Genomic DNA, 17,279 nt, shown 5'->3' with positions numbered 1-17,279 from the left:
GGAGCCTCTGGGTAGATCAACCCGTCTGTCGGGTATGAAGTGTTATGTATTGCTATAGGTGCGCCAGCCTGATACCAGAGAAAATATTAGTTTGCAGGTATACAGATCGTGAAACAAAATCAAATAATGCGAGGTTTTGTTAGCAATCTTACAAAATCGGAGAAATGACAAGAAGTCAGATTTCGGTTCACCTTGGTTTGAGCTAAAATTACTGTTGTCTTTTTATAATTACGGGTTGGACCATCTCGAATCTCGTTTCTAGAAACAGCATTGGGAAATTACTTTCCTAAATTGCTTTTATGAGCCATTACATGTTTAACTAAAACCGCCGATTATGTTATGCTTTTTAAATAATACCACGCATTATGATCATTCGCATCAAATTTGGATTTAAAACAAATTCTCTTTTTTTGATTACAAAAAAGCCTCTAGAACAATTACTGTGTTTGTCCACTGGGTTAATTCAAATAACCAAATTTTTCCCAAAGAAAGTTCGAGTATGAACGGTTTGCTCATTAACGGGTATTTATATTCTCCTGTTTCTGTTTTATTTTTTAGATTGATATTTCGTTCATTTTATGTATTTAGAGCAAATTTTCAAGGAATAAATTGACCTTGCTTCACTCCAGTCTCCAATTTATTTAATGCTGCGTCTTCCCACGTAGTGCGGTATATTTTTTATATTTTTGTGTGCGATGACTCAAACTTCGGCCGATGTTCTGCGAAATTAAAAACGCGCAATTCCATTTTACATCAAAAGACTTTCTATTCATTCCAAAATTAACCTGTAACATAGGTGCAATACATTTATCAAACATATTCGCATCATGTTTCTAGTTATAAGTTTGGATATTTACATTTCTATGAGGCTAATTTGCTGAATGATTATATAAGCAATCCAATAGGTTCATATTAGAAAAAGCAAAAAGTTCCATTACTTTTAATTTGTCATTATTCGATTTACTAAACAACGATCTATACGATGGACCAGCCAAACCCCATCCGTCTTTCTTAGGTTAATCCAGATAGACAAAAATCGGTAAATATTTTTACTTTTTTTTTTTTCAAAAAAAAAAAATTTCGACCGTAAATCGCTTTTTGCCGCAACATAATCGGCAAAAAGTATCGGATTACGGAAAAAAATAAAACTTCAAAAAATCATGAATTGAGCTGGATAATCTCGATCATTCTTTGTTTACATTCCTTTACTTGATAAGCCGTGACCTTGAAAGAAGCGTTTTCAATGTGGTGACGGTCCCTAAAACGTTTTTCGTTAATAACTCCTGTTCTACTGCATAGAATGCAGTGAAATTTCGTATCCTGGCTATATTTTGCGGTCTTAACATAATTATGTAGCAAAAATTAGGGGTTCCTATTTGAAAATCAAGAGTTGGTGCTCATTTTGCTTTGTATATGGTCCCTTATCAAAATTTTACCTACGTAATTTTAAAGAAGACTTTAAACCAAGTCGAATGACATCTTTTTTTCCTTTCTAGCATGTATTATGGCCGAATAATTAAAAGTGTTTCGTTTTTTTTTCTATGACTGTACATAGATCAATTAAAAATAAAACTACCACCGTGGATTTTAAACCGTGGATTAAGGAAAACTACACCCGTGAGAATTTTGTTGATGATTCGCATAGCATGACAGAATTTATTCATAATTCAGAAATTAGAAGCATACGAAACAGAAAAATTTTAAATTAACCGATTCGGCAATTTGAGAAAAGTAACTCAGCTACATATGCAAAACAATTAGCGCTAACCAAGCAAGGCAAAGAAGTATAATCTTCTTTTGATAATAATTCTCAATGTTATATAATTAAATTGTCTAGATTTAATTGTTACTCTTGTCAGTCTTATGTCCACACTGAAAATGTAGTTCCACCAAGAATTGATAAATACCGAATTCAATATCGTGGAAATGGCTGCTTAGAACTACCAACTACGTAATTTGCATTAAATTATGACGTTTAGTAATGTTTCTTGAAGTCTCATTTCTTTCTACGTGGGCCAGAATACCCACAAGACTTTAAAAACTAATTAAAAAGGAATAAAACAAAAAAGTCATGCATACAAACAAAAATTTCAAGGCTTATTGGCATTTTCTACGCTACGGCGTGCGTTTGTTTTACCTTTTTCATCCGCCATTAGACGGTGGCTGCATTGCCCCCTACAGTTTGTTGGAGTTGCGAATTCATTAAAACCAAGAAAATAAAAGCAGACGACTTTTTCATAACAGCTAAAATATTTTGATTAAAATCATTTTCAATAAAGAAAGAAAAAAATTGATCGCCAAAATAAGCACGTTTTTAAAAATGTTTTTAAAAAGAACAGTAACGAAGCAATCAAAAATTCCGCTCCGAAAATAATTTCCATTTATCTTTAATTTTTGGTTTTATTCTCGAGCTTAATTTTTATAATCGTTTGGCTTGCTTAAGATCGTTTGGCTTGCTGGGTTTGGCCTTGAATATTGATTTTCTCTAAACGATTCCTATAGTTCTCCTAATACTCGTAGAAACTTCAAACAAACTTCATCTTCAGCAGAAAATTCCTTGCTTTCGAATGACCTAAAAACTTAAAAAGGTGAATGAAATATTTCTCTCCCATATGAAATGTATGTGAAAAATGCACTTAAAATTGAATAGTAAAAGAACAAAATCGAATTTCCGAAAAAAAGCTTCAAGATGCACCCCCCCCCCCCCATGCTACAAACTAATTTTGTGCCGAATTTCATGAAAATCGCATGACGGTCTAGGCGCTATGCCAGTCACAGAGATCCAGACAGACTTTGAGTTTTATTGTAGATAATTTAATTATTATTATTACTATTATTTTTACTATTACTATTCATCTTATCATTATTATTACTACTATTACTATTACAATTATTATTACTATTATAAATGTGTATTGAACCGAAAATTAAGATATTTCAGTCCTAACTGCGTCAAAACTTGCACTTAGAAATCGAAACCCAAAGAACAGACTCTTTCTTTTCCTATTTAATAAATCTATCTGAAAAAAAAATGCTTTCAAACTGATGACTAGGATCAAGGGAAACTTTAAAAACCTACATCATTTGCCCAAAAGCAGCAAAACCGCAATTCTTTGCTTGCTTAAATTCAACCTTTAAATCCTTTTTTTACCTTTATTAACAAAGAACTTCATAAGTACAATCATTTATTTTTGTTCTTGGCCATGATTAAAAATCTTATCCCACCCACAAAGACAGAGGAAGTATAGTGAAAGCTAATTTTAAAAAAATTGACACAATAATGTTTAGTAGCGTAAAATTAAGTAGACTTTTAAAGAAATAACAATTTAGCGTGTTTGATGCCTTTCCGCGGAAGTTATTTTGCGCGCAAAAAGGTCGTTCCCTCTTTTTGGACATCTATTCGTTGCACCAAGCTGATCATTATTTCTTCGGCGACTTTTGACTTGAAATTTCGGCGGATAATGACAACAGCGGAGCAATTAGAAAGTTTAAATTGTTTCCCAATATTTCCAAAGCTTCTGCTTTTGAGCTTTTCTTATGGATACATTTTATTTTTATTGTACTTACACGCTTTGACCTTTCGGTCAAGAAACCTTGACGTATGATGAAATTGACCTGGCGTATCCAAAATTAGGAAACTTAGTCAGTATTTGTTCTATTGTGTTTAGTTTTGAGATATTCTTCCTTATAGTGATTAAGATAAAAGAGTTGTACTTACAAAAGGGAACGGGAGGGTGAAAAGTAAAATCTGAACTTATTTCTTAGGGTGAAGATAAATTTCGCATTTTGGAATATCCTCCCGAAAAATTTCTTTTTTCTTGTGCTAATATAGTGTCAATTTTCGGAATAGGTATCGAATTTTTTTTAAATATAACTCTTGATTATCCCGCCTAATATGGATGAAAAGTGCCGGATAACAAAACGCCGGATAGGGCGCAGTTCCATCCTAAAATATAATGAAGGTAAGAGATTCTTACATTCTAAGGATATTATCCCATGCACGTTAAGATGGTTATTATTTTTTTTTTTTTCAGCTAGAGTCTGGGACCCCCCTATGTTTTTTAGACTTACTAAAAGTATTATACTGTAAAAGTTTTAGTTTCTTGCTCAAATTTTAAGAGGGTGCTCAATGACCCCTTATTTAACATTAGCCGTAACGTAAAAACTGACACAGATTTAGAAACATTTAATTTCCCCAACTGTTTTTTTTGTAAATACTTATTTTATTGCAATGTATAGGCATATTGCTGGTTTATATTATGATATGTAGCATTGTTTTTTCAGTTCAATGTATATTGTTAACCCCCCCCCCCCCTCCCTATACGCATGAAATTTGTAGAAGGGAGTCGAGCGCCCTCTTTCAGTTGAAATAAGAAGCTAAAATTCTCCCAGTATAATGCTATCCACAAGTCTAAAAATATTGAGGGGTGTCCTGTTATCTAGGAAAAACTTTCTTTTTTTACAGGTATTTTTATACCACCTTGATGTACATCCATGTAAAATATGTGTCAAAAAGGGAAAGGCAGGTAGAAGAGATCCAAATAAACAGATTTCGTTTTGGAATATTGCTCGTAAACTTAATACTAAAACGCTACACGCACACAGGGGCGCTCAGGCGGGAAGTCACTGTGACCTTCCAAAAATGTTCTTATTCGGCAAATTTTGTCTGATGATTCGGCGAAATTCGGATCCTGTTCGGTAAAATTATTATCATTCGCCGAAATTTAGAGTTCCATTTGACAAATTGAGAATTTTCGTCCTCCCAGAAGTTTTAGTTCAGAGAGCCCCTTTAGCCAGATCACCTGCAACTGTAATACACGGATCGCAATGACAACGCAGCAACCGACGCAATGACTAGCTATTCTGATTAACTTTTACCGATTGCTGTGCTGTCAATGCGATGCGCGTGTATTAGTTGTAGGCCACGAATTTCTCCAACTGTTTTAAGCCACACTGTAAAAAAATTCCGAAACGTTACTGATAATTACCGTGGAACGTTTCAGGATTCCACAGGTCATCATCCTCTTCCTTGGCAAATCAAGTACCCTCGTCAAAAAGTTTCCTGGAATGCTACAAGTTGCATGAATGAGGACTTCTCAATGTGTTGTGAAAAATAATTTTAACATCTAGTTTAAAAACCAACTGACAGTATTTATCAAGTGTATCGATTTCAGTTCGATTACGGTCCACCCTGATTGTCTGAACTCCCTCCCAATGAGAGCAAATAAGTCTCTGGATTGCGTAGCTTTGCAGGAATTACACGGGAGGTAGATTCTTGAGACTTTATTGCACTGCCTTAGCTCTGGTCATGTTTGGGACAGGATTCGCCGATATATATCAGTGGATATATATCATGATATATATATATTCAATATTTATTTTGAAAATATCATGATATTTTCTATATTTATTTTTCCAACTACGGTATTTTCAATAGAAAAATTATATTAATCATACTAATATTCCTCATTTATTATTATAAATAACCAAAATGTTATGTACTATATTTTTATAATGTATTAATACATCATTAATACAACAAAATAATATAACATACTTTTATTTTATATTCATAAAATTATTAGTAATATAACAATTTTAATTCATATTAAAAGTACCTAATTAAATGTTAAACATTGGTTGGAAAAAAAGAAAATGTCTTATGACTGTCCTCCTGACTATTGCATTTTGTTTATATCTGAATCATATAACTGTGTAAAAGTAGCTAACAGAAGGCAAATGGGTGAAGCAGTTAAAGCTAAATTAACTCTATTAAAATTGAAAAAAATATAAAATGAAATATTAGATATGAATAATGAAATAAACCTTAATTTTAAGTTTACATATTGTAATAATAATTAAAGAATGATTTGAGGATGCATTTGCTATTTTAAAGACATTAGTTTGTGTTGATTGAAAATATGGGAGAGTTCGATCGAATCTGCCATACGAAAGGGGGTGATATAAGAGCCCAAGCGGAGCATAGAACCACCCATTATCGTGTCCAATCCTTAACCGTAACCGAGTTTTGGTAAATTTAAGGAAAATGAGTAAAAAGACAAAATTCTGAGAAAACGACTGATTTCTGAAATTCCTGTAGAACCTACAAGTAAAATAAGTACATATTTGGAAAGAGCAGACTAAATCCTACAAAATGATACCTTTCGCATTAAGATCGTTGTATTTTACTGAGAGCTACAAGCTTTAAAACATTGGACACACTCAGAATTAAAATGGTGCCAACGTTTTTAATCGACATTTTCAAAAACAACCGTAAGAGCTACAATCGGGAAAATCTACCAAAAACTGGCCCATTTTATTGGCTTTCAGATGATACAACAACAAATCATATTGGGCTTCAAGTTCAGCTGAAAGTCAGGCTTTTATTTGAAGCAGTGTAAAAATCTGCATTCGTTAAAAAAGGAAAACCAGCAAAGAGTCGCACTTTTCTGTTTTGAATTTTCTGTTTCACGATAGCATGTTGCATTCTTTGTTTAAGAAAATGATATTTTTATATAAAAATAATAGTTTTAACATTTAATTTAGAGAAAAAACACATGAGATAACGATTCGTAGAAATAAAAGAAGCATTACTTTCCCGTGCTTTTCACAAAGGAAAAATCAATAACAAAAAAATGTTACACCAACATCGATTAGTACATTTAACAAACCTGCAAAATTTACAATAGCTGCTGAAATTGGTCGCCGCCACATCTGATACACGCTCTTGCCCTTTTGCGAACGGAAACAACCGTTGCTCTTAGAGAAATTTCATTCCTTAGTTTCCCTACTGCTTCAACCAGCCGGTCGCTCAATTCTTTCAAACTTGCTACTTCTGTTTTGTAAACTTCTTGTTTTAAGAATCCCAAAACAAAGAAGTTTACTGGCGTCAGGTCTGAGGATCTAGGGGGCCAAGGGATGGGGCCCATACGACCAATCCATTGGGGATACTGTTCAGTTAGAAATTCCCGAACGGCATTTGAAGAATGTGCAGGGGCTCCATCGTGTTGGAAAATGATTTCTGCCCTCTCCTGAACAGGAATAGCATCAAGACGGTCAGGCAAATGATGTTCAATGAACTCTAAATATGTGTTTCCTTTTAGGTTACCTCGAAACACATACGGACCAATTAAATGATCTCCTATTACGCCAATCCAAACATTTATGCTGAATCGAGTTTGGAATGATGAGTTTTGGGTTAAGAAAGGATTATGTTCAGTATAATGATGCCAGTTATGCAAATATATGATGCCCCCTCTAGTGAACAACGACTCATCTGTCCACAATATCTTTCTTAGAAAATGGTGATCTTCAGTGTCTCGGGCTAGTAGCCATCTGCAAAATGTTACCCGCTTTTCTAAATCTGAATTGCGCAGTTCTTGTACTAGAGTAAAATGATACGGGTGATACTTGTTTTGGTGCAATGTTTTCATCACTTTACGTTGTGATAGTCCACCTTCTATAGCAATCGAGCGTGAACTCACACTTTGGTTTTCCACTACTCGGTCCAGCACACATACTCCTCAACATTGGCAGAACGGTGATCCTGGCCCCTCTCGAACAACGTACCAAATGAACCTGTCTCTCTGAGCTTTCGATGTATAGAGGCAAACACATCTATTAGATGCAGAACGATTTGGGTAACGGAGCCGGTATTCTTTCTCGGCTCTGCGAGCATTACCATCACAAAATCCGTACACGAAATGCATATTAGCATACTCTTCGTTAAAAAATCGAGACATACCCAAAAATCGAGAAAAGAATATAGCAACTTATCTTTAGAAACTTTAACGAAAACTTTCAAAAACTAAAAACACACTCTCTACTGACTTACTGTAAAAAGAATCATAATTCTAGCAATTTTCGAAACACATTTACAAAATATCAGAAAGAAGCAAACGATACATAAAATATTATGACAAATGAATAATTCTGTTTAGTTTTTATCATTAATTGTTTTGTTAAACAAATGCTTTTTATTTTCAGACGATATTTTTCACAATCATAAATCGTAATCGGAAGTCTTTTGATGGGTCTGTATACGTTTTAAGGTCGTATAATGCAGGAAGCTCATATTTAGAATTCATTGAACATCATTTGCCTGACCTTCTTGATACTATTCCTGTTCAGGAGAGAGCGGAAATCATTTTCCAACACGATGGAGTCCTTGCACATTCTTCAAATGCCGTTCGGGAATTTCTAACTGAACAGTATCCGCAATGGATTGGTTGTATGGGCCCCATCCCTTGCCCCCCTAGATCCCCAGACCTGACGCCAGTGGACTTCTTTGTTTGGGGATTCTTAAAACAAGAAGTTTACAAAACAGAAGTAGCAAGTTTGCAAGGATTGAGCGACCGGCTTGCTGAAGCAGTAGGGAAACTAAGGAATGAAATTTCTTTAAGAGCAACGGTTGTTTCCGTTCGCAAAAGGGCAAGAGCGTGTATCAGGTGTGGCGGTGACCAATTTCAGCAGCTATTGCAAATTTTGAAGGTTTATTAAATGTACTAATTGAAGTTGGTGTAACATTTTTTGTTCTTGATTTTCCCCTTTGTGAAAAGCACGGGAAAGTAATGCTTCTTTTATTTCTACGAATCGTTATCTCGTGTGCTTTTTCTTTTTATTAAACTGTTAAAACTATTATTTTTATATAAAAATATAATTTTCTTAAACAAAGAAAGCAACATGCTATCGTGAAACAGAAAATTCAAAACAGAAAAGTGCGACTCTTCGCTGTTTTTCCTTTTTTTAACGAATGCAGATTTTTACACTGTTTCAAACAAAAGCCTGAATTTCAGCTGAACATGAAGCCCAATATGATTTGTTGTTGTATCATCTGAAATTTAATGGAATGGGCCAGTTTTTGGTAGATTTGCCCGATTGTAGCTCTTACGGTTGTTTTTGAAAATGTCGATTAAAAATGTTGGCACCATTTTAATTCTGAGTGTGTCCAATATTTCAAAGCTTGTAGCTCTCGGTAAAATGCGACTATCTTAATGCGAAAGGTATCATTTTGTAGGATTTAGTCTGCTCTTTTCAAATATGTACTTATTTTCCTTGTATGTCCTACAAGAATTTCAGAAATCGGCCGTTTTCTCAGAATTTTGTTTTTTTACTCATTTTCCTTAAATTTACCAAAACTCGGTTACGGTTAAGGATTGGACACGATAATGGGTGGTTCTATGCTCCACTTGGGCTCATCTATCACCCCCTTTCGTATGGCAGATTCGATCGAACTCACCCTTATAATATCAAAATATCGAATATTTTCAATATTTTCGAAAATATCATGATATTTTCGAACCCTGCGGTTTGGGACAATGCTTTTGGAGCCGTTTTGCTTAATCAGGAAGGTGAAAAGCTATCATAGTAAACCTACCTAAGTTTCTTCTGAAGGTTCCCAAGACACGACTGATTTTAACCAGGGAAATTTCGAATTCTTCAGAATAATTTCAGGAAGGTTATTGAATTTTAGCAAAAATCATTCCTGTTTTTTGCAAGACATGCTACTTGCAGAAATTGGGCACAATGACTACCCATTATTTTCCAGGAACGTTTTTGAATTGTTTTTACAGCGCATTCTTGAGTGCTAAACCGTTATTTGACATCGTGTTTATGAAATACATTTGTGACCCGTTTCGTATCCATCAGTATCTGACTTTGTGTGCTTGTAGCGCGTTCGCGACCATTTTATTTCCCTCTACCTGCCACTTCATTTTTGACTTACGTTTTAGGATTTACCTGCATTGTAAAAGGATTCAGAAACGTTCCTGGAATCCCGGAAAATAATGAGCTGCCGATGTGCCTAATTTCTGCCAGCAACATATCTTGAAAAATCCAGGAACGTTTTCCGCTAAAATTCAGTAACCTTCCTGAAACTATCCTGGAAGCCTCCTGAAAAATTCAGAAATCTTCCTGTTTAAAGCCAGTCGTGTCTCTAGAACTTTAAAGTTAACTTTGGTAGGTATAACATAATAACTTGGCACCTACCTGATTTATGAAGGAAGTTCCAATAACAGTATTGCAAACATGGCCAAAGCTAAGATAGAAATGCAAGTAAGAATCAAGAATTTTACTCGGCTGCAATTCTTGTAAAGCTAAGTAGTCCATCGACATATTCGCTCCCTTTCGGAGCTTAACCAGTCTGGAAGGGGAGAAATCGAATTGAAGCCGATACATTAATAAAATACTCTTCAGTTAATCTTTAAACTGGGAGCAAAAATATTTTTCACAACAGTGAGAAGTCTGCATTCGTGCAACTTGTAGCAATTCCAGAAACTTTTTGACAAGTTTACTTGATTTTTCCAGGAAGTGGGAAAAAAAACCCATTGAAATCCCGAAAGTTTACACGGAAATATTCAGTAACGTTTCGGAATTTTTTGACAGTGCGTAATTAAAAGCACACTGTATTATTTACAGTGTACTGTATTTATTTAATAATACACACTTGATTATTTCTTTGCATTAATCATTTAACTTAAAAGTTAAATGATTAATGCAAAAAAAAAGTTACCTTTTACTAATAAGCAACTCAAAACTGATAAGTTATGACTAAAAAGAGTCGAAATGTAGTTTTTACTTTGGAAAGAAGTCTTTAATAGACTAAGTCCTGCTCTTGCTTTTCCGCCCTTTGACTAAACGCAATGATGATTTTTCCCCCTCTCTTTTTGTTTATTCCTCATCTTCTTTTTCTCTCCCACTTATTTTACGTTTCCTAGTTTGCATTGCGAATTTTTCCTTCGTAATGTAGCGAACACAATTGTTCATACTTCAGTGACCTTTCGTTTGACCAACCATCTTTGATTCACTCGTCTGAAAAGAGGCCACATGTACAGTACAAATTCGTTTTTCCGGACTAACTGGGCAAACCAAAAGCAATGCGGATAAACAAAAATCCGGATAATCCTGGTAATGTGGGCAATAATCAAAACAAATCCATAAATAAGCCAACGGTCAACGTACACCCTTGTGAAAATTAATGGAATCGAGCCATTTTTTTTACAAAATGACCTTTATTTACATCATTTAATTATAAAATTAAAATCATCGTTTAGTTTGCCACCCCTTTTTGTGCAGCACCATTTTCACGCTACCGGACATAGAGTCAACTGGAGTTTTGCACTTTTCTTTGAATTCTTGATCTCTAAACCATGTTTTTAGCAAAGCACAAATCATTTTTTCTTTTGTTTTGCAATCAGATTTTCACTGAATATCACAATGGCCTGCCTCTTCCGTGGAGAAATATCCATGGATAACAAAAAGATAAAAAGTGACCGGATTGAGAAAAAATAGCAAAAATATATAGAAATTTATAACACTTAAACAAAACACAATATTTATTACAAAAGACCGTGGGTTATAGCGCCTAATGAACTGGTAGGCTAAACAGCTGTTATAAACAAAAATTGAACAAGCTAAAAAATTGGAAAATTAAAAATTCCCAACTTGATTTCACTAATCCGCACAAGGGTGTATATTTTGTCACAGTAAAAACAGTGTTTTTCAACCGAATTATATACGAGGCAGTGAGAAGCAAAGGGATGTAAGTGGCAAAATTAAAAATTTGGAGATAACCAGTACACATGGTAGGTGAACCTCTCCCCTGTCTTGAGGCAAGAGATGGTACTAGTAGCACTGGTAGATCTTGCTATACAGCATGATTTAGAAAAAAAATCAATAAAAGCCTACCTAGGATCTGATCTTTAAATGTGTTTTACTCAAAACTTGAAAATATCCACTTGCATCTCTTTGCTTCTCACTACCTCAATGATCGTTTCGCGCTGGCACTTTATCATTAAAAGTTTAGATGCAGTAGTGTTGGACTGACGCTCTAAACTAGTCCTGGCTCTAAACTCCGTGAGGTTTGTTAGATTATTATAATTTATAGTACGATCTGGTAATCGGTAGGATCCTCATTGGTTGGATAATGGTATAGCTAAGAAGGTGGGGGGGGGGGGGGGGGGAATACTGTAAACCGCTAATGCCTGGTACTACATCCAAACCTGTTTTTATTTATTTATTTATTTATTTTTTCTTTGTGCGACTTTGTTTTTTTGTGAGATTTTTTTTTTTTTTTTTTTTTTTTTTTTTTTTTTTGTGCGGCATATTAAAATTTCAACCAGATTGGGATTCAATTGACGAAATTATTTTTAAAATGAGTGCGAGGTAATATCATCAAGTGACGACATAGGCACCCCGATGTGAAGTCACTCTGATCTCCAAAAAACTTCCTTATTCAGGAAATTTTGTTCGAGTAGTCGGCAAAAATTATTCATTTGGTTTATTTTCTATGTGAGACTTTTCTGTATCCTTCGCATATATATATATATATATATATATATATATATATATATATATATATATATATATATATATATATATATATATATATATATATATATATATATATATATATTTATATATATATATATATATATATATATATATATATATATATATATATATATATTAAAGCTACTCGTGAAGTTCCGAACAATTTTATGAATGCGATTTTTTTTATGCGGTCCCTATCCACCGCATAAAAACAGGTTTGGGTGTATTTAAAAAATAGTATATACAGTATTCATATTTTACTGTCCAACCACGGATTGCATGGAATTTTCAAACATCCAGATAAGACGAATCTATGTGAATAAGGGGGAGAAGTAAAAATTTGATGCGCGTATTCTGCTCATTTGAATGAGATTCTGCTTCTGCAAAACCTGATATCGGTAAAAAAAATAATAGATTCGTCCATTTCCGGCTGTAAAACGGATGTTTGTCTTTCCATACAATCCGTGGTCAGACAGTATCTCTTTAGCGAATATTAAATAAAACACAATTTCTTCCGCTTGCTTCACATTTGCCAATTTTTATTTTCCTAACGTGAGAGGTTTCATTTTGAAAAATGATGCGACCAAAGATCTTAACGCCACAAGAGGACAAGGGGGGAAAAAAACTAGTAAAAACGAGAAACAGTGATTTTAGATTACCAGATACGTTTCAGTTTACGTTGTTTGTTAAGATCATTTGCTAAAATATTTATGAAAGTTTTATAAGGTGAACTGAAATGGTTAAATCAACGTGATTCAAGATTACTAGGATCTTTTTTTATGAATTGGACAGAAAGACTTTGTAACACATGACATGTACATCCAAGTATTTTGTTTTTTGTTTTTTCATTTCTTCCTTCTGCACAAAGGTGTTTATTTTTGTCTCTTATCAGAAATGGCTCAATATTTTTTTTTTTATTTCGGGGATTTTCAAAACTGGTAACGAATGTTGTTAAGAACTCTAGAATCTACTTTTTGAAATGTCATTTGCTAGAAATTCCCTAGAATCTATTTTTGAAATGTGGGAGTGTGCTGTGGAAAGTGGAGACGATCCGTAAGAAAATTTAGATTGTCTTATCTACAGCAAGCCTCTGCTGCTCGAACTTGCTATTTACTTGTAGTTTTGCCTTCAACATGGTTACTCTAGGTAAAAATCTGAATTTCAAAAATAGAAATGGAACTTGGTCAATACGAAACTCTCATAATTCATTTTAACGTAGCAAAGAAAATATTTTAGATTCAGATATGTGCTGTGTCTGTTAATTAATGTAGCGTCGTGTTCAAAGTGAAATTTTACCTTTATTTATTTTTTTTTTTCAAAAAATTTTTTACTTTTATTTATTTATTTATATTTTTTTATGTTTATTTATTTTTATTTTTATACTTTTATTTATTTATTTTTATTTGGCTATTTTTATTTAGCTATTTATTTTTGTTTATTTATTTATTTTTATTTATCTATTTAATTTTTGCAATTGATTTTAAAAAAATATTGAAGTAATATTTTTTATAAAACAATTAATATTAATTGTTTTATAAAAAATATTACTTCAAATTATAGCAAAATGTTAGATTTTACAACTGCATTTTTTGTATTTTTTAATGAAATCTTTTTTATTTTTATTTTACAGGTCACTAAAGTTTTTTTGTATTCAAGAAGACTGGTCATACGAATACTTAAGGATTTAGGACAAAATTCTTTCGGCAATAAAAAAAGGACAAAGAAAAAAAAAACCAGTATACTTGCAAAGGCCCTTGTAAGTAAAAGAGTTTCATGATATTCCACACATTCCATTGGCCTCTTCGAATAAAGAAAGTAGTTATAATTCCAGCAATTCTCATAATTTGTGGATTATCAATCGTTCTCAGAAATCCCCGAGAAGAAGACCTGTTTCTCAATTATGAAATCGTTAATGAAAATACTGTAGAAAAGTACCCAGTTATAACATCTCCGTTGTTTTCCAAAGTAGGAGAATTTGTTTTTTTGCCAAATACAGCGGGACCATGTCGTTCGAAAAGTGGCAAGATTTTAGTACTTGTCCACTCTTCTCCGGCACACGTGGCCCACAGATCCGCTATACGTCGAACTTGGGGGAAGTCAGACTTTCGTTTGAATACCAACCTCAGAACAGTGTTCATAGTTGGACAGTCCGGAGTACCTATGATAGAGAAACGAATCATGCAAGAAGCCAAGACTCACGGCGATATCGTCTTGATAAAGCTGATAGATTCTTACAGAAACATGACGCTGAAGCATTTAGCCGGACTTAAATGGGCCATAAAGAACTGTCCCGATATTCAGTACGTCATGAAAGTGGATGACGATGCATTTGTGGACATGAAGCGAGTAACAGATAAACTTGAATCAAGCCCACCAAGCAAAAACAGTCTAATGTGCCAAACCATCCCTGATGGTTCTTCACCAAGACGAACAGGGAAATGGGGCGTAACTGCAGACGAATACCCACGTAACAGCTATCCAGAGTATTGCAGTGGATTGGCTTATTTGACAAAGTCAAAGACATTGTCCAAACTGTACGATGCAGCAATGTTTGGCAGAGTGCCGTACTTGTGGATTGACGATGTGTTCGTGACAGGTTTAGTAGCAGAATTTGCACAAATCAGAAGGGTGGATATGAGCGTTTGGTTTGCTGATAACGAACTGCAGGTGGTCGAATGGATGAAAAACGGTACAGGCACCTGTCCGTGGATGATAGCTGAAATGTCCTTTCGGCACTGGCCGGCCGATGCCTCAAGACTCTGGAGGAAGAGTAAAATGGCATGGATTGAGAGTACTGTTGCAATGGGAGGGAAAACATGGGTTTATTCCCCAGAATAAACCGAGATTTTTGGGACGAAAATTTTGAATATTTCCGAGAATTTTAAAGTTATTTTTTTTAATGGAAAACTTCGTTTATATTTTAACCTTTTCCTCACACGATTTCAAAATTTTAGTGCTACTGTTGCAAATGCAAATTATGTAACTTTTTTCTACAAAAATTATGCCAAACAAACTGTTTAGCTACCCTTAAGTGATTTTTTTTTATTGGTTCACAATTAAATATATTTGATTGATTTGAATGTTTAATACTTTTAAGAACACTACTAATATGTAATTAAACATTTAGATGATTTACTTGTACATAAATCACACTTTGATAGTAGCAATGAGATTAGTCATATTTTTCATGTAAAAGCATGTTCATCCAAAGTTCCGGATTTATTCCCCAAAATTCCCGGGTTTGTTCCCGTAGTTTAAAAATTGTGGGTTTATTGCATCTCTAACTGAGAGTCATCCATAAAAGTTTCAGCCCCGAAGCATTAATACCCTTCCCTTAATGTGAGCGTTTTCAACAACTACAGTTTTTTTTATCAATGCAAAAACTTAACTTTATCTTCATAGACCCATTCTGACAGAGATTTCTTTCAGCAAGGGATGTCACATTAATAACCTTCAAAGTCTGTTTCAAGTGTCAGAGTATAAAATGTATGAACGAGACAAAAACTCATGCAAAAACCAGAAAAAGAAAAAAATAATAATGCGCACACTCTACAAAAAAAGCCTAACTAAATTTCACTTGTTTCTCAGTTTGTTACTAATTGCTCGTTCTCAAAAAATTGGAAATTAAAATTGAATTTTCTAACTACTTTTCCTCAAATTGCTTGTTTAAGTTGATAACTTTGATTCGGGGAAAAGACTTTTCCGTAGAAATACTGTCGAATAGAAAGACAAATTGAAATCATCAGCATTAAAAATATTTTTAAAAAAAGGAATTATTTTTTGTTCCATTTTGAAATTTATTAATTAGTGGTTTTCAAACCGAACGCTTTCGTTGCTTTAAGTATCATGATTCTGCGTACAACCGTCACAAAGTAAAACCCTCGTCAATCAAAGTTAAAATTCTCAACTTCTGAAGATTTTACCATGGCCCAACTTATGCGTCAGCGCCGTCTAGTGGGGCCATGATTTTACATAATAAGAGAAACAAGTCTGTGTTGTAACTGAGAAAGAGACGAGAATATAATTCCCAAATAAAAAAATAAAAATAAAATCGTTCAAAAATTATGAGCGGTTTTTCTTAAGGGGGATTTTTTTTTTTTACCGTTTTCTTATTTACAATGATTGTAAAAACACGTCTCTACTTGTAGATTTTTCATAGACTCTTATAGAAGCACTAGTGGCACCCGCACGGCTTCTCCCGTAATAGAAAAATTAAAGGTCTTTTGGTTCGCTCGTATATTTACAAATAATGTATGGTGAATTTTCTCGCCAATTGGCTTGTACCGCCATTACAGTTCCACGTTATGATAATTTCGTATCTCGCCAATTGGCTTGTGCCCATGTTACGGTTCCACGTTATGATAATTTCGTTATTTATGATAGTTTTTTTCTTAAAATTGGAATAAAAAAAGAACCACATCGAATTTTTGAAAAATCGCTTCGAGGTGCACACCCCATGCTACATACTAACTTTGTGCCAAATTTCATGAAAATCGGCCGAACGGTTTAGGCGCTATGCGCGTCACAGCAGTCACAGACATCCAAACATCCTACAGACATCCAGACATCCTCCGGACAGAGAGACTTTCTGCTTTATTATTAGTAAAGATGACACTAAAACATTTAGCCGGACCTAAATGGGCCGCAATGAGCTGTTACGGGTCTTTTCCTTAACTCGCTTTTATTAGTTTCTTTTTATACGTTTACTATACGCAGGGTTGCCCAGTGCCTACCGAGGGGTAGGGGTCATAGTACAGGCTGCGCCGTTGAAATTTGAAGGGGGTGTTGTGAGGAGTACTTTTCACTTTTATAGGGGCGGAAATCGGAAGGGGGTAGCCCTTGCCTTTAGGGAGTGGACACCCCTGACATGTATATACACGACCCCATTGTTGCGACCCTTTCTTTAGAGCGACCGATACATGAAGTCCCGTGCCTATACATGCAATGTT

The 17,279-nt window shown here is 34.2% G+C and overlaps 1 protein-coding gene across 1 annotated transcript in view; it reads left to right on the top strand.

Annotated features, from left to right (window-relative positions):
* LOC129227891 (beta-1,3-galactosyltransferase 5-like) overlaps positions 1 to 15,364 on the top strand; it is a 38,627-nt gene extending 23,263 nt beyond the window's left edge. The window contains exon 2 of the mRNA XM_054862510.1: positions 13,961 to 15,364. Coding sequence (XP_054718485.1) covers positions 14,104 to 15,168 — 1,065 coding nt within the window. The 5' untranslated portion in view covers positions 13,961 to 14,103 and the 3' untranslated portion in view covers positions 15,169 to 15,364. The remainder of the gene's footprint in view (positions 1 to 13,960) is intronic.
* The last annotated feature ends 1,915 nt before the right edge of the window (positions 15,365 to 17,279 follow it).

This window comes from Uloborus diversus, chromosome 8, assembly GCF_026930045.1.
Source record: "Uloborus diversus isolate 005 chromosome 8, Udiv.v.3.1, whole genome shotgun sequence".
NCBI lineage: Eukaryota > Metazoa > Arthropoda > Arachnida > Araneae > Uloboridae > Uloborus > Uloborus diversus.
Note: the sequence above shows the minus strand (reverse complement) of the source record. Positions and strands in the feature narration are given on the sequence as shown.